We start from the raw sequence: 23,648 nt of genomic DNA on the forward strand, positions 1-23,648 counted from the left end.
CTCCGGCCTATCACCCTCACCTAATCTCCTTCCACCTATCGCATTCCCAACGCCCCTCCCCCAAGTCCCTCCTCCCTACCTTTTATCTTAGCCTGCTTGGCACACCTTCCTCATTCCTGAAGAAGGGCTTATGCCCGAAACGTCGATTCTCCTTCTCCTTTGATGCTGCCTGACCTGCTGCGCTTTTCCAGCAATCTATATCACCTGACAATGTAGGCACTGCACACAAATGAAAAAAACACATCCAACTTGGCTAATTACTGTCTTTTGTCTACTCTCAATCAGTAATGAATGGATAGCGTTACCAAGCAGCACTTTCTTTGCAATAACCCACTCACTGATGCTTGGTTTGGGTTCTGCCAGAGCCACTCAGCTCCTAGTGATACTATGGCTGGACTATTAATCCAGAGACTCGGCTAGTGTCCTGGGAACTCGGGTTCAAATTCTGCTGTGGCATAAGGTGGAATCTGAATTCAATAAACATGCCAGGGCAACTGTAATTGATGCAAATGCACTCAGTTTTAAAGGCTAGCATGATGTCTCAGTGGCTTCCATTGCTGCCTCACCATGCCAGGGACCTGGGTTCACTTCCTGGGTGACTAACTTTGTAGAGTTTGAATATTCTTCCTGTGTCTGCGTGTATTTCCTGTGGGTGTGTTGGTTTCCTCCCGGAGTCCAAAGATGTGCAGGTTAGGTTGATTGATGCTAAATTGTCCGTAGTGTCCAGGGTGTGCGACTCGGTGGGTTAGCCATGGAAAATGCAGTGTTACAGGAATAGGGTATGGGGCAGGTCTGGGTGAGATGTCTTGAGAGGGTCATTGTGGACTCAATAGGCCGAAAGACCTGTTTCCACACTGTAAGGAATCTATTTTGAAAATCACAGGCTTGGTTCAAACATGGACAGAAGAGTTAAACTCCAGAAATGAGTTACTGTCCTTGACAACTCAGCAGGATTTGACCAAGTATGGCGTCAGGAGCCCAGCAAAATTGGAGCTTTCGGGCATCAGGGAGAGTTTGCTGAATTTTAGAGTCCTAGCTAGCACAAAGGATGATGATTGTGCCTGTTGAAGGTAGTCGTGGTCTCGGCCCAACCGTTTTCAGCTGCTTAATCAATGACCTTCCCTCCATCGTTAGATCAGAAACTAATCTCACCTTGTTCAACTTGCTATATGAACAAAAAATGTCAGAAGCTGTGAATTCTGCTGTGGGTAATTCACTCCTTGACTGTTCTCCATCCAAAAGGCACAAGTAAGGAAATAGAGGTCAACAACACAGGGAAAAGTACTCTCCCTGTGCTTTTATGGGTGCATCTCCGATGAAAGTCAAGAAACTTAATATTAACAAAATATCTGCTTAATTGTCACCCTATCCACTGCCTTCGGCATTCTCACCCAATACCACTGATGCACAATGATTGCAATATGTGCTGCCCACAATATGCTCTGCAACAACTCAGCCAAACTCCTTCGACAACATTGTTGTATTTTGTGAATGTAAACACAACTATTATGAACTAATAATTCCCAGCATTCACTGTTTTGGTAAAGTATCTGTGAAGCACATGGAGAAGGACATAACTCATGTCAAAAATAAAGATCCACAGACATTGTGCTTCCTGTTTTGTGCATTCCTGGGCAAGCTGTTGTAGGTTTCCACCATGAAACCAGGATAACTCCCCAGCATACACCAGGGAGTTTGTTTCCTATGATTGTGATTTTTGTTTTAGGCAAGTGTTATGGCTGAGTCGTGGAAATTATGTGGATGAGCAGAAATCATGCTCCCTAGGGAGGCATTTAAAGTTCAGTACAAGGTTCATTGTACATTAATTGCCACATATCACAGCAGCACACCTCCGGAAATTGAATTGTTGAACTATTTCCTCTTTTGTGCAAACATGAATTGATTAAATTTTCTAAATTAACACTGTATGGTTTTGTCTTTTATATTAACCATTCATTGTAACTTTTTGAATATCATAAATACAGACACTGCTGTCAGTTGCAAATAAATGTGAGCTTCAAGCAAAGTATGAAAGTTTTGCAGCAAATTTGACACTATAATTACTTGAAGTTTTATTTGTTTTGATTAATTCAATGGTAAAGACCACTTCACACTAGAAGAGTACATATAACTTAAAATAATTTTATTGAAACCTTATTTCTTTTGAGATGAGTACTTATTTCCTTCATATTTCTATTATTTTCTCTTTAGACTCCACACAAGAAAACATTTTATTACTTGGAGCAATTAATCCTTAAACATAAGTTACATCAAAACACGCTTCGTGTCAAGGAAATCCATGGTAAGCAAATATTGTGAACTCGTTCCTTGTCTTGGTTGATAGATTGACAGTTTACCAGAATGCTCACCATGTGTTTTAATTTTTTTCCATGGAATTTAAATAAAATTGACAGTTGGACAGGCGATAATTCCCTAATCAACTAATTTCATCATAATCTGGGGCGATAGACAATAGATTTGAGCTTTGAACAAATTTTTTACAAATTCTTTTTTACATGCTTTCCTGAGGTTGCTGGATAAGGGTGGGAGGGAGTTCTTTTGATGTTCAAGCTGAGATCAACTAACTCAATACTGAAAGCTCAACCTGGATTTTCAATTCTATTTGAACTAGTAATAGATTGCTTTAACAGTTTTTGTGACAGCTATAAATTCTCATGGGTATAGAGGTGAAAAATAGCTTATGATTTTTGCAATTTGATTTCCTGTATTTTATAAATTTTGGCAGTATGTGATACACTTATACCATCCATTTGGTCATCATTTAAAGTAAAGGTACATAAATCATTTAAATTTGAGCAAATTAATGTGTAACAAGTCAAATTGTTTTGAAAATATTAAGTACCCATCATTGCACAGTAATATCAAGGATAAATAGATGGCAAAAATGGATCTTGAGACATGCAGTTTGGAATTCCACACACACATGTGCTTCTAAAATTAATTAGATTTTTAAATTGCTGTCTTCTGCTTCTAGCATTTGAATATATTTGAAAGGTAAACTAATTTAATGTTTAAATTATGGCTAAAGCAGTGCAGGTTTATGTCGCACCTTATTGTTTTTTCACAGATATTGACGGGTGGTACGGTAGTTAGCACTGTTGCCTCACAGCGCCAGAGACCAGGGTTCAATTCCTGCCTTGGGCAACTGTTTGTGTGAAGTTTGCACATTCTCCCCGTGTCTGCATGGGTTTCATCAGGGTGCTCTGGTTTCCCCCCACAGTCCAAAGATGTGCAGGTTAGGTGAATTGGCCATGCTAAATTGCCCATAGTGTTAGGTGTAGGGGTAAATGTAGGGGAATGGGTCTGGGTGGGTTGCTCTTCAGAGGGTTGGTGTGGACTTGTTGGGCTGAAGGGCCTGTTGCCACACTGTAAGTAATCTAATCTAATATTCTGTTTTCTAGTGACTTATTTGAAAGTTTTGAACTAATTAAGAGTATTTAAACTCCATTTAAATTTTGATTTTAGATGGTCTGGATTTCTATTATGGTTCCAAGCAACATGCTCAGAAGATGGTGGACTTCCTTCAGTGTACAGTTCCCTGCAAGTAAGAATATAAATTTATCTTTGGCAAAACTAATAATTTGATGGACGTAATGATTGTTGGGATGTAGATAGAATTGGAAAAACCAGGAATTATTGCCCATCCCTAACTACCCTTAAAGGTTACGGTGCAATACCTGCTTAGACTGCAGCAGTCTATATGGTACAAGGTCTACTAGTGAGTTTGAAGAAAACTTGTAGCTCAGGTTAAGGTTCTGGATGTACGTTTGCTTGCTCAGCTGGAAGGTTTGCTTTCAGACGTTTCGTCACCATACTAAGTAACGTCATCAGTGAGCCTCCGGTGAAGCACTGGTGATAGTGACCCACTTTCTATTTGTGTGTGTAGGCTTCCTTGGGTTGGTGATGTGATTTCCTGTGATGACACCATTTCCTGTGATGGCACAATTTCTGGTGATGATGCCATTTCCTGTTCTTTTTGTTATCCTGGTGGAGGATACATTAACTAGCCATAAAAAGACATGATCCACTCTCACTAGTATCTTTACATACATATGAGGAAGGACACCACTTTGACTGGGACAACACATCCATCCTAGGACAAGCCAACAGAGACATGCACGAGTATTCTGAGAAGCATGGCATTCCAACTGGACCTCTATCAACAAACACATCGAATTGGACCCCATTTACCACCCTCTGAGAGAAAGATCAGCAAATGACATCACCACTGCAAGGAAACTTAAACACATAAATAGAAAGTGGGTCACTAACACCAGTGCTTCACTGGAGGCTCACTGATGATGTTACCTAGCATGGTAACGAAACGTCTAAAAACAAACCTTCCATCTAAGTGAGCAAACTTATATCCAAAACTACTGTACTGTTAGGAAGGCCTCTGTTTTGAACTGTTAAGACCTAAAAAGTGTTTAGATATTCAAAGTTATGTGTTACATCTTGCCTTCCTTAGTCGTTGTTTCTTTAGCTATTTTTAAGGGGATTAGGCTGCAGATTTCATTTGAGAATCTGGTGGGTATCATGTTGCTACATCAGCATTATTAAAAACGTACTTGTGAATCTAGTTTGAATAATGATGATTAGTCTTTTATGGGTCTTTCTTGTGTTCTGTGACTTCTGCAATTACAGTCATTGTGCAATTAAACTGCATTTGGATTTTTTGTTAGTAAATTAATTGTTGAAGTGAATTGAACTTTAAGTATTCTTTTGGAACCATTTCGCAATATGCTGAAATGGAATGAATGCTGACTGCTTTTAATTATACATGCTTTAGGGAAGAAATCTACTGTTTGCACCTGGTTTGGTCACTTATTCCAATCTTATGTCAATGTTTGTGACTCTTAATTGGAGGCTGAAGTGGTATAGTCCCAGGTTTGATTCCAGTCTCGGGTGACTGTCTGTGTGGAGTTTGCACGTTCTCCCCATGTCTGCATGGGTTTCCTCCGGGTGCTGCGGTTTCCTCCCACAGTCCAAAAGATGTGCAGGTGAGGTGAATTGACCATGCTAAATTACCCATAGTGTTAGGTGCATTAGTCAGAGGGAAATGGGTCTGGGTGGGTTACTCTTCGGAGGGTCGGTGTGGACTTGTTGGGCCGAAGGGCCTGTTTCCACACTCTAGGGAATCTAATCTAAATCTAATCTAATAGCAAACCACTAAGGCTTATCGAAAGCTATTATAAAATATAGCAGGAATAGGTTGCTGCAACCTCCCTGCTTTACTCTGATTAATCACCATACTCTTCCATACGGGAATCCACTTGGAGTTTACCCAGACCTTTTTTCTTGATAATGATGACCAAACTCTCAGCTTTTGCCATCATTACTGAATTAAAATTTATGGTTCTTTCAGGAGCTCAGATATGTACAAAATAACGTGCAAGTCAAGATATTGTTGAAAAAGCTATGCTATTCAATGAGGTTTTTCACTGGTAACTGTCTGCAATGCAGTTAAGAGTTTCAAGTGCCTTTATCTGATTGCTTCCTTTGTGTGAATACTTCAAGATAGTAGGCAGCCAATCGTAACAGCCACACACTCAGCAATCCCATTGATTTGATGCCAGATGTAAACTGTCATTTGGAAAGGGGAGTTCCTTCTGCACCAATTGCTAGATTTTTATGGGCTACTTTTGTCAAGGCCATTAATGAGTGCTCTTGCTTCACTGCTGACAGTTAAATCCTGGCCTTGGGCTAACAAGAGCATTGAATCTATTCTGGATAGAGAACTGGTGTGGAAAGAACAAACATGAGGGAACCACCCACTTGACCACACATTGTATATTGTCTCACAGCAAATGTGTAATCTACTTTCAAAGGACATGTTGATTATGTCATCTCTGCATCATGGTGTTGTGATGTAATGGTAGAAAGCTTGCAATTTCCAGCCCACTGTGAGTTCTACTCTCCCGCAGTATGACAGAATGACACACTGTGGCAACTGTGCTGCAGTACATCTAGATTGCTTAGCTGGAGCGCAGAAACACAAGTGTCTATGATAGTAATGTATATACATGGATATGAAATGGTGTAACGTACGTTCAATACTGTGTGACCTATGTCTTATGTTACGGAGTGAACGTAAATGTCACAGTGTGATAGTGGAAGGTCATTAATGTATGTGCCATGTCAGGTCATGGTGACACACTAAGTAAACTTGCTTACAAGAAAATCCTCACTAAAGATCAGACAGCCCTAGATTGTAAAGCATTCAGATGACTAACCAGAATATCTTGGCGTGAGTACAGATCTCCAATTCCAAACAGCCCGGAGGCAGACTTATTTTTTATCTACTTCAAAACCTCTGAAGCTTTTTTTTTAAACAAAAATAAAGTTTCAACTCTGCCTCCTAATGTAAAAATTTAAGATACAACAGTTAAAAAGACATCTTCACAGGTGAAAAAGCCAAATTGTCAACCAGAAGACTACTTACAAGCTCAGAACGAATATTGGCAGTCAAAGAATACTGCCAGTTTAACTACACAGACCTGTTTAGGGAATAATATTTTCTTAAGCATTAAAAATTGATTTTTTGATGTGGAGCAGCTTATCTGTGTGCAGTGATTGATTGGTTCTGCCATATTGTCTCCTTTAGTTCAGTGCCAAGGCTATTGTGATGTCATTGCTTCTTATTTTGTGCAAACTCCCTCTAATGGCTGAAACCTGCTCCTACAAGTTTTTATTCTTAAAAAGACAGACCCATGCTGAGCTAAACTTCTTGAAGGGGTCATAACTGAGTTAAATAGCTACAGAAGGAAAAATGAAAAGTCAGAACAGGAAACCATTTAAATAAAAGGAATTAAACACACCATGCATTATACTTCAATAGAACAGTCACAGACTTTCAACAAAAAATGGAAGGCCAGCATTTGACTGCAGATGGGCAGCAAGTGATATCTTCAATGAATAGCTATTTGAGCAACATATGCCGCTTTACTTTGTTGATTGTCATAAATGATCTTGAGAAAATATCTCTTAAAATGTTACTTACTTTTGGTGAGAAGGATTTTCCCCAAATAAACACATCAAGTATTTTTGAGGAGGATAAAGAGCCAGAGAAGGTCTGGAGTATACTTGAGGATCAACTCCAGGTATGAATCAACTTCTAGATTAATAGATTGCAACTCATAGTGTAAAGACTGAAACTTCCAAGAGTATATTGATGATTTTTCCCAGATGTCAAGGGAAGGACACGTGTGATATTTCTGAAGAACAATTCTTCAGTGAAGTTGATCGAATTGGTATTGCCTCTACTCTGATCAAAGCTTTCAGGAAAGCTTTTGGTTAAGCAAAAACGTTTTACTGTCAATGCCTTGCTTGATGATGGAATTCAGCATGAAGCCATCGTGTAGGATAATATCAATTATATGATTTGGGTGCAGTCAACACTGCTGTTCCGGTCAGCAAAGTGCACCAGTTCAAGAATATCTGTCATGGATGTAGTTTATCATACCATAAGTCACCTGGAATTTTCTCTCACTTACGGAAAACATAAGTGGCACGAAAAGACACTGGGGATGTGTAGAAAGTCTGTTTGTAAAGCTTAGCCAGATGATCAACAAGATATCGCAATATCACAATGTTGGCAGCATGCAAAGTCTACAAAAGGATGCAAACTTATCAATCAGATGAACAGCCAACAAACCTTAAAAACAACCTTTGGAAGATGGCCAAGCCTTTCATATTGTCATATTAACAGGAAAGGCAATTCAGTAATCTTTGTTCTCAGATTCTATTTTTGAGATTATACATATGACTCTTCTGCTGCCTAGTACATAGCATCTAGAAAAAGATGACTGCTGCTTCGAATGGTTTATAAGAGACACAATGTGGCCAATTAACTTTTAACTAAGTCAAAGATATTCTTAAAGTCGATTGCAACAATTGTTACAGGAAAGATAAAATGGATGGTCTTCAATTTGACTGGGGAGGAACCGTTCTTAAACTGGGGAGACAGTGTTAAATTCTCCTACCTGCTAGTGGCTTCTTAACCGCTCACACCCTTTCTCCCAAGCAATAGTGTCAACATATTACTAATATGATTTTTAAAAGACAGGTATCACAACAAGTGATGCTCCATGGTGTAACTTACAAAAGACAATTTCACAGCTGTGATGGATCATTAACTTGGTGCAGTGACACAAGCACGTTGCAGTACCAATATGCAAAATGAGCTTTGCTTCCCTAAATCCTCTACTCGATAGATGGCAATGATCTCGTAGTGGTAAGACTACCAGTTACGTAACCATACTTGAGGTTCACATCGCACTTATGATGGTGAGAATGAAAGACATGCAGGACCTTTCCTCATAAAAGACAGAGGAGAGTGAAACAGTTTCGTGAGCAGTGAGACGGTAAAGAACTACCACAAGAATGTACTAGTTGGACAGTGCATGTCAGAAATCCAATAACAAATACCTGGATACCAGTCAAGGTTTCTGAGGTACAGAATCAACCCGAGTCATATGAAGTCATTTCCAAACATGAAACTACAGTATGAAGGAACAGAAGCAAGCTCAGACCAATGTAAAGCATACCAATTGTGCATACAGAGAGCAAAGCAGAAAGGTGTGATGACTGTGAATGTACAATGAAACTAGGCAGCAGTGACCAGAAGACAGCTAAAGCTCAACCAAGAGCAACTGAGAATAACTCTTTTTATGGGTGTACGATCATCAGATCAGGATGGGTTATCAAATCTCAGACATTATATTGACATTTGAATTATCAACCTTGTTAACTCTTCTTTCATGTGTAATTCTTGAATTGACAACTCTTGTCCATGTGCAATGATGAATATCTAATTCAGATTTCTTTGGAAAAAGAAAGATGGAGTCTTATGTACATTGCACATCCGTTGTAAGACCTTTAAGGAACATGTTTATAATGTCATCACCATATCATGGGATATGACCTAAAGACACAATGTGCACACTCTCCATCTTGCTGAGCTCTGCTTTCTTTCAGCACCTCATGATGAGAGAGATATGCTGCAGTGCATTCAAATTGCTGAGCTTGAGCCCAAGAAGCAAGTGCCTGTGATTGTAATGTGTTGATTTAAAGATATCAGGTGCCATGAGTAGTTCATCGAATTCCTAAATACTTATAGGACCCACATCTTGTCCTAATGCAATCGAAGCTAATCTAAATATCACAATGGTAATGACAGATCATCAGTATACCACGCCACCTCATATCATGTATTACAGGTCACGCCACTTGAAAGTTGCCTTATATGCAGATCCAGTACTAGAAACTTTGCACATTCTTGGATGAGGCTGTCTGTGCATAATGAGAATTTATTCCATGAAAAATGTTTGTTTATGTTTGTGTGTTTTCAAGGTACAAGGCATCTCAACGTCTAATCTCCCACGATGTCCACTCTAATAGTTATAATTACAAAAGTACATTCTCTGTGGAAATTGTTCCTGTTTGTAAGGTGAGCAACATTATTTAAAGCAAAAATTGAGCCGCTGATGTGAAAAAGGAATTTTAATACTCTTACTGATTTGGTTTAATGTTTGTATGTGTGAATGCTCATTTGGGCGATTTCCAAAAAAAAAGCTAAAATATGAACAGGTGTTTCAATCTCTGAGAAGTTGCCATATGAATATACTAAACTCTTCATGTTACATTGTAGAGCATGGTTTTTGACATAGAAACAGAATTCACACAGCTGTGTACCAGTCATTTTAGAAACATCATTTTTTAAAAAAATGTCATAAAAGTAGTGATTTAGTTGATGGGGAAGCAATTAACATTGTGGTATTGTTACTGAACCAGTCATCCAAGACTTGGTTCATTCTCTGGGGACCTGGGTTTGAATCCCACCACGGCTGGCGGAATTTGAATTAAAAAAAAATCAAGTATTTAAAAAATTTAAAAGTGATTGTGTACAATAATTGTTATAAAAATCCATCAGATTCACTAATACCCTTGAGGGAATGAGGTTTGGTGGACAGAGGAATCTCGATTATCTGAATATCAATTATCCAAATTTTGGATTAACCAAAGAAGATCTCAAGGTCCCGATAGAAACATTACATCATTTAACACTGATCGTATCTTTTATTTGCAATGATTTAAAATGAACTTAGTTTACTGAAATGCTGCCGAGAACAGTCCTGGACATCGATGGGAGCCCGGGCACCATTTCCAGATGGCTGACTGACCGCCCATCCTCTCTCTCTCCTCCCACACTTTCACTTGGGGTTCTATACAGGGGTGTGGGGGTGGGGCAGGCAGATGAGGGGGCTCATGGGGGCTGACTGGGATGGGGGAAGCATGGCAGTGGGGGTGCAGATGGGGTGGCGGGGTTGGGGGGAGCAGAAGCGGCAGGGGTGGATTTGGATGGGTTTGTGGGTGGGGGCGGGGGCGGTGGCTCATGTGCGGTGTGCTGCTGCCGAGTCTCCTGAATGGGGGAGTGGACTTAGCAAGTGCTTGCTGTGTCAATCCCATTGAACTGATGGGAGGTGGGTGGCGGCAGGCTTCAGCAATGCTGCTGGTCCCTTACACACATGTGTGTGTCTCTGCTCAGAAATGAAGGAGAAAGTGAGGACTGCAGATGCTGGAGTTCAGAGTCAAGAGTGTAGTGCTGGAAAAGCACAGTACATCAGGAGCAGGAGAATTGACGTTTCAGCAATCCCTGATGAAGGGCGTATGCCCGAAATGTCGATTCTCCTGCTCCTTGGATGCTGCCTGCTTAGAAACAATCCCTAAGACAGACAGAGAGAGAGAGCAAGGCAGGCAGAGCGAGGAAAAAGGAAACTTCAGAAAACTCTGAAGCCTAGAGGAAAGGCATCGAATTAATTATCTGAATGAAATAGTGCCTGCCCAATTCGATCGGATAATCGAGGTTCCTCTGTACTTACTCAGCTTGGCCTACATGTGGTTTCTGCCCACAGGAATATGGTTGACTTTTAACTGCCCTCTGACATGACCATTGAACTGCTAACAAGTCTTAAGAAGAGAAGGAAAGCCTACCTGACATTGCCCTTGACAACGACAAATTCCGGTCTTTTTGATCCTAAGGGCTAGTGCCAAAATTGGGGAGATGTGTCTCAGACCACACAAGCAAACAGACTGACGCGGTGTTACTCATGTAATTGTACCTTACAATTTTATCTTTTCTCCCCCACCCTCCCCTTTCAGCTCATCCTGCAGCTCATGAAGCGTTAGTATTGGTAAGGGTACAAGGGTAAGGGTATTGTGGACTTTGATGTCCACCACTGGGAGTGGCTTTGTAGCACCAACTCTAACCTAGCTGATTGAGTCCTAAAGGAAATATCTGCTAGACTATTTCTGCAGGAGATGGTGAAGGAACCAACAGGAGGAAAAAACATACTTGACTTATCCTCATCAATCTGTCTGTGCACGTGCATCAGCCCATTACAGTATCATTTAGGATTTACAGCTATGCAGACCTTGTCAGGATGAAGTCGCATCTTCTCATTGAGGATGCCTTCCAGTGTTGCCATAATTTTCTAAGCAACTGCACGAACCTCTGATGAACCTTCGAGGATCTGCATGCACAGCAGTGTAGCTTAGAGGGAATGTTGCCCTCCATTGTGTGTGAAGCACTACTGCTGTGCTAAATGGGATTTCAAACAGATCTGGTAACTGGCCCTATGGGCAGTCAGCAGTTGTATTCTACATAACCTAATGTGTTACCTTATGGGTTGGCATCCCCCACTGTACCATTGCCATCATGTCAGGAGATCGGGTTTGGTGAAGTGTGGATGCAGACATTTTAAATATTAGCGGTCAAACTGGTGAAGCTACAACATAGGTCTCCTTGCATGTCAGACAACATAAGCAGCAAATGATTGAGCTAAGTGATCCCACAGCTAATGGGTCAGGTCTAAGGTCTACAGTCCTGCCATATCTCAACTCACTGGAGAAGGAGGTTCCACAAATGACCCATCCTATATGATGGACCCCAGTGCTTGAGTGCAAGTGACTAGGTTGATGATTAGATTAGATTACATTACATTACATTACAGTGTGTGGAAACAGGCCCTTCGGCCCAACAAGTCCACACCGACCCGCCGAAGCGCAACCCACCCATACCCCTACATTTATCCCTTACCTAACACTACGGGCAATTTAGCATGGCCAATTCACCTTACCTGCACATCTTTGGACTGTGGGAGGAAACCGGAGCACCCGGAGGAAACCCACGCACACACGTGGAGAACGTGCAAACTCCACACAGACAGTCGCCTGAGGCGGGAATTGAACCCGGGTCTCTGGCACTGTAAGGCAGCAGTGCTAACCACTGTGCCACCGTGCCGCCCAGAAGCAACTGTAACAATCTTTATTCAGAAGTGCTGAGTGGGTAATCCATCTTGACCACCTTCAGTCAAATTGATTTAATCCAGGTGATACCATGTAATGGCTGAGGCACTGAATACTACAAAGAACTTGCCGTACCCCTACCAGGCTGTCCCAAACAAGTTCAGCATTGATATCTGTGCCATAGTGTGGTTAAATTGTCCAGGTATGTTCTGTATATACAAAGCAGGACAAATCTGCCTACTCTTGATTATTGGTAAATAATAGAATCAACAGTATCCAGCAACATTTGCTTAGCTGTAAAACTCTGAGTTTTGCCAAGGCTGCTCAGCTCCTGAGCTCACTGTAGTCCTGGCTCAAACATGAGTAAAAGAGCTGAACTTGCAGAAATGAGGTGAGAGTGACTGCTCAATACCCAGGCAGCATTTGACTGAGTGTGGCATCAAGGTGCCCAAGGAGAACTGGAGTCAGTTCGAATCAAGGGAAAGTTTTATGTGTTAGAGTCAAGGAAGTTGATTGTGGCTGATTAAGGTCAGTTATCTGTGCTGTTGGAGGTCATTGCAAGAGTTCTTCAGGGTAGGGTCTTATACCCAACCATTTTCAGCTGTTGCATCAATAACCCCTCTATCATAAGGTCAGAAGTGGAGATGTTTACTTTTTTCACAGTAATCAGCACCATTTGCAGTTGTTCGGACACTGAGGCAGCGATACCTGCACCATATTTAGGCAAGTAACATGCATGCCATACAAGTGCCAGGCAGTTATCATCTCTAATAATCCAAGAATTGGCCCATGGCATTCATTTGCATCACTGTCACTGAATTTCCTACTATTAACATCCTGAGGTTTCCATTTTCCAGAAGTAATCTGCACTAGCTACTGTGGCTAAAAGAATATATCAAAGGCTAATCCTGCAGTAAATAACTCTCTGATTTCCCCAATACTTGCCCACCATCTTCAAGGTACACGTCAGGAGTGTGATGAAATATTCTCCACTTGCCTGGATGAGTCCACCCTGAGCAAAATTCAAGAAACGTAATATCATTTAAAACAAAGCAGCTCTTATAGTTGGCATCACATTCACAAATATTTAGTCCCTTCACTATTGATGCTTCATAGCAGCAGAGTGCACCATTTACAAGATACACTGCAGAAATTCACCAGGGCTGCATTGTTTCTTCTCAACCACAACCTACAAGAAGGGAAAGGGCAGCAGGTATATGGGAATACCATTACTTGCAGATTACTGTCCAAACCCCACGCTATTTTAACTCATAGAATCATAGCACTGCTGCGTCAAAGTGCCAGGGACCTGGGTTTGGATAATTGTCTTTGTGCAATTTGCACATTCTCCCCATGTCTGTGTAGGTTTCCTCTCAATCCAAAGATATGCAGGTTAGGTGGATTGGCCATCGTAATTGGATACAAAATTGTCTTAATGGCAGTAGACAAAGTGATGGTGGAGGATTGTTTTCTTGGAGGCGAGGCCTGATATCAATGATATTCTATAGGAATCGACGCTGGATCCACTTTGTTTGTCATTGTTATGAAGTTGAAGGCGTGTATTGTACCTTTTGAGAGAGTGAAGGCTGTTTTGCACTGAGAGGTAACATTTGGCTGTAAACGAGATACCTCAGTTGTTTTGACTACTATTCGAATCCAATCAATGAGTTTAAATTATGCCCCATGATGCTAAAACTCAATCAAGCTTGAATCTACTGTTTTTGAGAACATTGAACCAATGAGATGATCTGATCTTTGTGGTATAAAGAAGCAGGCATTTTAAGAGTTAGCCAGAGAGAGCAACCAACTGCCATTGCCAGAGTAACTGCTAGCAAAATACTATCTATCAAAGGTATCTTTTTCATGTGAAACATCTTTACAGCAAAAGACCGAAGATGGCCCAGGGAGTTTACAGCTGAAGACGACAGCCACTGTAGGATTTTGAAAGTTATGTTGATTGTAATTTTAATAGGAGGATTAATTGGAACAGTATATTGTTATCTGCCTCCAACTCTATAACAAGCAGTTAGGAGAAAGGAGGCTTAGAGTTGTAAATAGTTGTTGTTTAATGTTCACTTTAAGAGTTAAAGAATGAATTGATTTTTTTCTTTAAATTATGGATATTAGGGAAGTTCTCTGTCACATACTTTAACAGATTAAGAGGTGAGGTGAGCTTTTCTGGATATTTGGTTTAATTAGCAGAAAGGTTCACTGTCATGTCGTAACAGTCATTTATATAAATGATTCAGATGAGAGTATAGAAGGCATGGTTAATAATTTGTGGGTAACACCAAAAATGGTGGTAGATTGGACAGTGAAGGAGCTCATCTAAGATTACAAAGTGATCTTGATCAGTTGGGTTAATGGGCTGAGGAGTGGCAGATGGAGTTTAATTTGGATAAATGTGAGATATTGCACTTTGGTAAAACAAACAAGGACGGGATTTATATAAATTAATGGTAAGGTAGAACAGAGAGACCTAGGGGTTCGGGTATCTAATTCTCTTGAAGTTTGTGTCGCATCTAGACAGGGTGGTTAAGAAGACATTTAGCACGTTTGCCTTCACTGCTCAGACCTTTGAGTATAAGAGTTAGGACGTCATATTGAGATTGTACAGGATGTTGGTGAGGCCTCTTCTGAAGTACTGTGTCCAGTCCTGGTCACCCTGTTATAGGAAGGATATCATTCAGCTGGAGAGGGTTCAGAAAAGATTTAGGAGGATGTTACTGTGAATGGAGAGTTTGAATTACAACGAGATGCTGGGTAGGCTGAGACTTTTTTCACTGAAGCGTCGAAGATTATGGTCTTGAGGGATATAGGTAAGGTGAATGGCAAGTGTCTTTTCCCTAGGATGGGAGATTTCAAGCCTGGGGAGCATATTTTTAAGGTGAGGGGAGAAAGCTTTTAAAAAAGATGAGCAATTTTTTAATACTATTGTTTGTGTGTGGAATAAACTTCCAGACGAAGTGGTGAATGCAGATTTAGCTACAGCATTTACAGGAGATTTGGATAAGTACATGAATAAGAAATGTTTGAAGGGATATGGGTCCAAGTTGCAGGCAGGTGTAATTAACTTAGTTTTGGAATACAGTTTACATGGACTGGTTGTACTAAAGGGTCTGTTTCTATGCTGTTTCACTCTATAAATTGCCTGTAGTGTCCAGGGATGTGCAGGCTATATGGATTGGCCATGGGAAATGCAGGATTGTATGGATAGGATAGGGTGTCGTGTCTGGGTGGGATGCTCTTCAGGGAGGGTTGTGTGAACTTAATGGGCTGATTAGCATGCTTCCACAATGTGGTAATTCTATGATTCTATGAAGCCACACAGTATCCTGACTCAGAAATAGATTCTGGATCAGTGGTGCTGGAAGAGCACAGCAATTCAGGCAGCATCCGATGAGCAGCAAAATCGACGTTTCGGGCAAAAGCCCTTCATCAGGAATAAAGGCAGAGAGCCTGAAGCGTGGAGAGATAAGCTAGAGGAGGGTGGGGGTGGGGAGAGAGTGGCATAGAGTACAATAGGTCAGTGGGGAAGGAGATGAAGGTGATAGGTCAGGGAGGAGAGGGTGGAGTGGATAGGTGGAAAAGGAGCTGGGCAGGTCTTACAAGTCCGGACAGGTCAGGGGATCGAGTTTCTGGAGGTTAGAAGCTAGGATGAGGTGGGGGAAGGTGAAATGAGGAAACTGTTGAAATCCACATTGATGCCCTGGGGTTGAAGTGTTCCGAGGCGGAAGATGAGGCGTTCTTCCTCCAGGCGTCTGGTGGTGAGGGAGCGGTGGTGAAGGAGGCCCAGGACCTCCATGTCCTCGGCAGAGTGGGAGGGGGAGTTGGAATGTTGGGCCACGGGGATACAATAAATGATATTAGTGGATTTGCAGGTAAAACTTTGATGGATGTGGAAAGCTCCTTTGGGGCCTTGGATGGAGGTGAGGGAGGAGGTGTGGGCGCAGGTTTTACAGTTCCTACGGTGGCAGGGGAAAGTGCCAGGATGGGAGGGTGGGTTGTAGGGGGGCGTGGACCTGACCAGGTAGTCACGGAGGGAACGGTCTTTGCGGAAGGTGGAAAGGGGTGGAGACGGAAATATATCCCTGGTGGTGGGGTCTTTTTGGAGATGGCGGAAATGTCAGCGGATGATTTGGTTTATGTGAAGGTTGGTAGGGTGGAAGGTGAGCACCAGGGGCGTTCTGTCCTTGCCATCCTGTATTCCCAATTCCTCCGCCTCTGCCGTATCTGCTCCCAGGAGGGCTAGTTCCACCATAGAACACACCAGATGGCCTCCTTCTTTAGAGACCGCAATTTCCCTTCCCACGTGGTTAAAGATGCCCTCCAATGCATCTCATCCATATCCCGCACTTCCGCCCTCAGACCCCACCCCTCCAACTGTAACAAGGACAGAACGCCTCTGGTGTTCAAGGGGCAGCTCACCATCATTACCTCAAGGACAATTAGGGGCGGGCAATAAACGCTGCCTAGCCAATGAAGCCCACATCTCATGAATGAATGTAAATATCCATGAATAATGTTACTGTAATATGTTACAACTGTTCATAAAATTTAGTATAATATGTTCGTGCTATAATAGATTACTCATGTCTATGATGTTTGTTCTTTTACTGGATATGCTAAGTGTGTGGGGAATACATTTTTCCATTGTCACATAGTTGATTTCTAGCAATTGTTCATTCTAACGTGCACTTCTTAGGTTACATTTAGAAATCATTTAGTTTGTATGATTGCCAGTGTGTACTGATCAATAACTCTAGCAGAAAATTATAAAACAGTTTTTTTTAAAGGAAAGATTAATCAGAGCTCATGAATACAATCCTGTATATTGGGGAGAAAATTGCATTTGTGGTTATAACATAAAATATATTTAATAACTCAGTTTCGATTGTGGTGAATAATGAAGAAAAATTGAAATGATCCACTAAACATTTCAGAACAAAGATATTCCAAGAAGGTTTAATTTAAATTTCTCCTTTTTTTCCACAGGACAATTTAGTATGCTTGCCATTACGACTAGCACACAGCCTTGGAAACATAAGTCAGATCTGTGTGTGTGTTCGGGTGACTAGTACAATACACCTCATTGATCCTAACAGCTTGCAGAGTAAGTTTCTGCAGTACTTCTGCCTGCAATTTGTGCTGCAAATTGGCAAATAATTTTGTTTACATGAATTTATATTCTACAGTATTTAAATTGTAGAGATCATTGATGGTATTTGTTTTTACATCTTAGTACTGCGGTAAATTATTGGGAATACTTTGGCTTGTCTGGTGGCTTGCTAAACTCCGTTTGGAATTGGTGTTTGAATTGGCTGAGTGGTTTAGTGTACAGAGATATAACCTGGAAATTAGAATAATCTGAATAAGCCAATAAGTTCAAAATTGACTCTTTTTAAATATGATTAGTTACTATAATTCAATAAAATCGTAGCATTATAAGTTAGTTGATCCCCTCTTGCATTTCAGATGGAGATTTGAGATCTAATACAACTTGTAGATTAGTGAGAGGGGAATAATTATATTTCACATGAGAAAGGTGTAAGGTGGAGTGGGAGGTGTGGAAACATGAAAAGTATGAAAAAAAGATAGCTGCAATCTTCTCAAATTGCTCTCTATGTCAAAAATAGCTCGTGGGTCTAATTAGCAGGTGACAGTGGACTTGTGATGAAGTTCTGTGCCTTAATCCAGTGCAATCTTCTTTTCTTGTTGGGGAATAAGGTGATGGTAATATAATCTGCTTTCTCCCAGGTGCTGAGATTTAATGTGGAATGTAATAGATTAGAGTTCCCATATTTACCTTTTTATTAATGTTAGAGGAGAGTTATGGTCTGGGTAATTGCAGTATATTTGGAAACTTATAAATCGTATGTTGGTGCCCTTAATAGTTATCACTAATGAATTCGCTAATGAATCATTGAACTCACTGTGACTATAACATTTGCGAGGGAGGAAAGACCTTGCACTGGCAAAAGCAGCCCTCAAAGATCCATCTCGACAGAAAGCTCTGGCTGGTACTTAAATTCTCAGCAATGGGAAGCAACCACTTAAGAATGAAGGTGACCTTCAAGTTAAAGCTTTCACAGGGACATTATATATTTTGTATCTGTGCAGGTGCTACATACTGGCAAATCTCCATAACAAGATATTTTTCATTCAAGGGCAGCCATGTGTGGAAGTGTAGAACGGAAGATTGCTTTTAGCGAGTCTACATGCAGATACTGATGGAATCAGCAGGTTATGTTTGTAAGCAGCTGTGTCATTCCTCTGTGCTGTGGCCACAATGGAGGATTTGAAACCATGAGAGAATGGCTGAAAAAATGTTCCTTTTTTAAGAGAGTAGAAATTGTAAGCTATTATGTACCTTAGGCTGGCCTAATTGTATGCGCCTCGAATATGGAGTGAGTGGACTTTGAAAAGAAGTGCAAGTTGTGATTTATACATTTTCTTACTATTGGTAAAATTGTTGGCTTAGTTTCTTGACATTCCGGTGGGGAGACAGTTTTTATTTGTCTCTATCCTGATGTAAACTGATAGAGATAATTGAATTTGTAGAGCTACGATCCTACTATCAGGTCATCGATGCCAAAGCTTTTCACTTAATGTCAATGTGACTGATTTAAAGTCGATCATGTGAAGTTTTATATACAGATGTACTACTGCTGCAGGTACACACTGACAGTTAACAATTATTTTTCATCTTATCCCAGAGTCTGATCAGAACAAGGCCAATTTTAATACATAGTAGAAGTTTTATATATATGCTGGTGTCTGCCCTAGAATTGTAATTATTGCAGAGTTGAACCACGATGCAGCATTAATGATTCATTGGTTGAGCCCATCAACCTGTTTTAAAAGAAATTGAAGGTTGTATGCAATGAAGGGATTCTGACAATCTCTAATCAAAGGTTCAGCCTGAATATCTATGTATGTTGGATTAGATTTGTAAGGGAAATGTAGTTTGGCTGACAGTAATTTAAACTGATGTAGCATAACATTGCAATTGCATTGAATGGGGTGAACCAAGTGGTGAAAAGTGGCTCGTAATTGAAACACTGCTCACAATGAGGTGTAATTCATGGTTGTTTCTGAGTAAATATGCCATTAGTGCTTAATGAGGTGGCTTTGGGACCTTCCTAGCTTTTCAGCTCATGTATTTATCCAGTGCTTTGTGCTGAGTTAGTGATCACATTCAGTTATATAGTTATTACAGTTGCTCCTAATGTGGTTGATCCAGGGTAAGCTCAAGTCTGTCTCAATTTCCAATATCATTTCCTGGAAGATGTATGTGGAAGGAATGATCAGCATTGACTCTGACACCTCAACTGACTGGGTCTCAAAAATGAACATTATTCTCTTTCAATTTGGCATCTGAATCTTTTGTTAAATTAACAACTTCCTTGGGCTCCAAATCATCTGTGTGGCTTAAAGTTTTAAAGTGTCAAATTGTTTTGTTTTACATTATTTTGTATTTCATTTAGCTGTACTTTCTTTTGGTTAGTTCAGTTGACTAGATGGGTATCTTGTGGTTGAGAATAACATCAATACTGAGTTTTCTTTTCTTCTGGCTGATTATAGACTTGGGACCTGCCTTCTAGCCTTGCCTCGACTGACAGACAATGGCAAACTATTCTTGACAAAAGCTGACAAGAAAACAATTCCATATGAAGAATTGTCAAACAGTGAGACTAGGACTAGCCTTCAGGCAGACCATGTGGCATAATTGAACTCCTGTTACAATATACGATGGCTAAGATTGAAATTTACCTTTTTGTTATTACTTGCAGTTGCTGAAATTGATGGCTCTACTTATTGGCGCTACCCCTTTTACAGCCTCTATCAGCCTGGACAGCTGGAGGAGTTTATTGTAATGGATATTGACATAGTTGGAGACTGCAAGCGTGTTCCTGGTGCAGGCACAATATCCACCAGAGTAAGTAAAGAGATCACCTTTGAAAAGGTGTGATTTTCTTTCCATTTGGCATGTAAGAAAGCCACATCCCTTTGCAGAAAGGAACATTTGGAAAAGTGGAGTTTTCCGTTGTATTGTCAGCACTATTTTTGGTAAAAGGGATAAATGTCATAGATTTTTTTTAAGAAAGCAATTAAAAGCTAGCAAATACACAAAAAAAAATATTTGAATGAAAGCGTATATGTTTTCAAAACCGTGTCAAGCAAAGTAGTTTCTTAAATTTGTTTTGGAGTTGGCTTTTTGAGGTATGCATTTACAGTAATTATTGGCGGATCGTTGGAGTCAGCAAACACTTGGAGGAATAAAAGGATTTTTAAAAATCGTGCTCTGCTGTCTTTTACATATATCAGACACTTTTTCTCCTATTGCATTGAGAGCACCCTCCCCACAATGACCAAAACCACCGGTTGATAATGAAATTGTGCAGGAATTACTTGGAGAAATTTTGCTATTGAACAAATCTATACAGTCATTCCTGTGTATCTATAAGGGTTCTGTTCTTGACAACCCTTGCGAATGATGAAATTTGCGATTGCAGAGCTCATTTTGAAAATGGCTTTAAAATCGCAGATGCACGATCTTTGCCAACGATTTGGATTTTTGTTATTTTTTGGTGCAGCTTGCGAATTTGCAATTCATGGTTTTGCAGATACAGAGAATGTATTGTATTATATGTGCAGCTCTCTATTATTCATACTTTGCTATTTTTAACAGTTTCATAGCATCCAAGTAGATGTCGATAATACAAGGTCTGCCTTAAATCCAGTGCTTCAGTGCATTTGGGTGTTCACATTGGAGAATAGGGAATGGTTTTTAAAAAAAAAGAGCATATTGGATTCAAAGCATTAACTTTGTTTCTTTCTCCATCACCTTGTTTTAATTTTTGATCTCCAGCATCTGTAGTGTTTTGCTTTTATTTGAGAAACTTCTTTGCGCTGCAGTTAGGAAAGTAATGCTCCAGTATTATAATGCAACACATGAGCCTAATTATTTATTTCAAAAAGTAGCAAAAATGTGTTCAGTTGCTTTGTATGCCATTAGCAAACCTTTTATACATTTTCTTATATTGTACTATTGCAGCTGCATAACATTTGCAGGACTTACCTCTGATTTTTTTGTTGTAATCATGAATACATTAAAGTAAATATAAAAATAAATAAGAGTAAATAGAATGTGAAGAAGAGATTTACAAAAGTGGTTCCATGGATGAAAGAGTTCAGTCACGAGGATAGATAGAGGTTGAGACTGTTGTTGTCGAGAAGAAGCCTAAAAGACCATCTGATAGACATTTTCAAACTCTTGAGAAGTCTGGATAGAGTAGATAGGGGAAAACTGTTCATGCTCATAAGAAAATTGAAAGAGAGAGGGCCAAGTTTTGAAGTGTTTTGCATTCACTTGAGCAAAACACTTTCTCTCAATTCATTTTTGGATGTGAAATATAGATGGTAGAGGCAGACTAAATTGAGGGCATTCAGTGGGGCATCATTTCTTCGTGTAATCATCCAGTGTGCAAAGGTTTGAGGAAAATACATTATGAATGAGCTGTATGACTGAGTGCCAATGGAAGATTGTGTAAACACATTGGGCAGAATAACATCCTGCTTTGTGACAGTTGTGGTTGTGATTTCTGTGACATATGAAAATGTCATGTATTGCAGTACCTTTTTATTGTTCCCTGTAGCTAAAATTATCTTCTAGGGGAAAGAATTACCACATTCTAGGGGAATTCAAATTATCACATTGATTTTGCTTATAACTTATTTTTTTCAATTTTCATTCTAGCACACATTGGCTGAGGTCTGGGTACAGAAAACATCAGAGATGAACACTGACCAACAGTACCATTGCCGTACTCATTTGGGGCATTTGCTTAATTGTGGAGATCTGGTGTTGGGGTCAGTAATTTCCTATATTTTATTTTAATAGTCATAGTTAAAATTGCAGATGTGCGATTTTTGCCCACGGATGTTGATTTTTGGTTTTTTTTGGTGTAGCTGTGTGAATTTGTAAGAGTTAAGATGTGAATTCTCTTTGTTGCAATATAATGTGAAGCATGTTTTAAAATGCATTAAAATCTGTGAATGTATTGTTTTCTTTCACAAGTTACTCATTTAACATTCATTAACTTTCATCTATATTCATGAAGTGTAAAGCACCTTTTAAACTCATTTTTAATATTTAACATTAAACATTTTGCAAATGTTGAGTTTTCCATCAACAGTGTTCCTTCATGTTTCATTATTTTTCAGTCATGCCATTATTTAGAATAGGAAAACTACTAGTACTTTACCAAATTTTGCCTCTTGAATTGTAATTGGTGTCCAACGGCCACTAAGTGGTGGTGTTGTGAATGCCACTAAAGTCTGTCAGCGATTTTCATTTGTAAAAACATTTTAAAAAAGGACCATGTGATGCATTGAGCTTGCTCCACCAGTCAGTAATACTTTGGATAACACTCAGCTTAATTTTACTTTTCTGTCTGACTCCTATACTCACTAAAGTTACAAGAAACTACAGGTCTTTGTTCAATTACACCCATATCAATAGCATCTACAGTCATGCTTCAGGGGCGTTTGTGTGGTGTGGAGGTAATGTCCCTACCCTGGTCTGGGAGGCCCAGGTTCAACCCCCACTGCACCAGATGTGTGTAATAATATCTGTGAACAGGTTGATTAGAAAAATAGATTTTAAAAAAAATTTAGGGCATCCTAAATCACCTAAAATATTGTTGCTGTTATGTTCTAGATTTGATCTTGCAGTGCAAGCTATCTGGATCCCACAATTTGATATTTTGTGCATAGTTATATCAGTTTTGTCTGTGATTAACTGCAAATTCTTTATGAAGGCAACCTGGCCGAATTGTTTCTAATGCTAAACGAGACACAGTCAAGAACCTTTTTATAATTGCCCATATCACCAGAACATAGAACCCTACAGTGTAGAAGCAAACCATTCAGCTCATCAAGTCATCAAGCATACCACCCAAGTCCACACTCCTATCCTATCCCAGTAACCTTGCATTTCCCATGGTTAACCCACCTAACCAACACAACCCTGGATACTATGGCAAATTAGCATGGCAATCTACCTAACCTGCACATCTTTGGACTGTGGGAAGAAACTGGGGCACCAGGAGGAAACCCACACAGCTGGGGGGAGAACGTGTAAACTCCATACAGACCGTTGCCTGAGACTGGAATCAAATCAGGGTCCTGCTACTATGAGGCAGCAGTGCAAACCACCGAGCCACCATGCCGCTCTCAAGTTAGGGTCAATTTAAAATTTGTTGTCCATTGGAGGATTGGGGTTAGAAAGGAATCAGTGCACCCCACCAACTTCAGTT

General features: G+C 40.2%; 1 protein-coding gene across 2 annotated transcripts in view; it reads left to right on the forward strand.

Moving 5' to 3' along the window:
- Positions 1 to 23,648, forward strand: part of nmd3 (NMD3 ribosome export adaptor) — a 65,220-nt gene that overhangs the window by 30,941 nt on the left and 10,631 nt on the right. For both annotated transcript variants that reach the window (XM_043702132.1, XM_043702131.1), the window contains exons 7-12: positions 2,212 to 2,302; positions 3,487 to 3,565; positions 9,373 to 9,469; positions 17,323 to 17,440; positions 20,121 to 20,266; positions 22,088 to 22,200. In XM_043702132.1, the coding sequence (XP_043558067.1) occupies positions 2,212 to 2,302; positions 3,487 to 3,565; positions 9,373 to 9,469; positions 17,323 to 17,440; positions 20,121 to 20,266; positions 22,088 to 22,200 (644 nt within the window). The remainder of the gene's footprint in view (positions 1 to 2,211; positions 2,303 to 3,486; positions 3,566 to 9,372; positions 9,470 to 17,322; positions 17,441 to 20,120; positions 20,267 to 22,087; positions 22,201 to 23,648) is intronic.

The sequence above is a fragment of the Chiloscyllium plagiosum genome, chromosome 13, assembly GCF_004010195.1.
Source record: "Chiloscyllium plagiosum isolate BGI_BamShark_2017 chromosome 13, ASM401019v2, whole genome shotgun sequence".
In the NCBI taxonomy this organism is placed as follows: Eukaryota; Metazoa; Chordata; class Chondrichthyes; order Orectolobiformes; family Hemiscylliidae; genus Chiloscyllium; species Chiloscyllium plagiosum.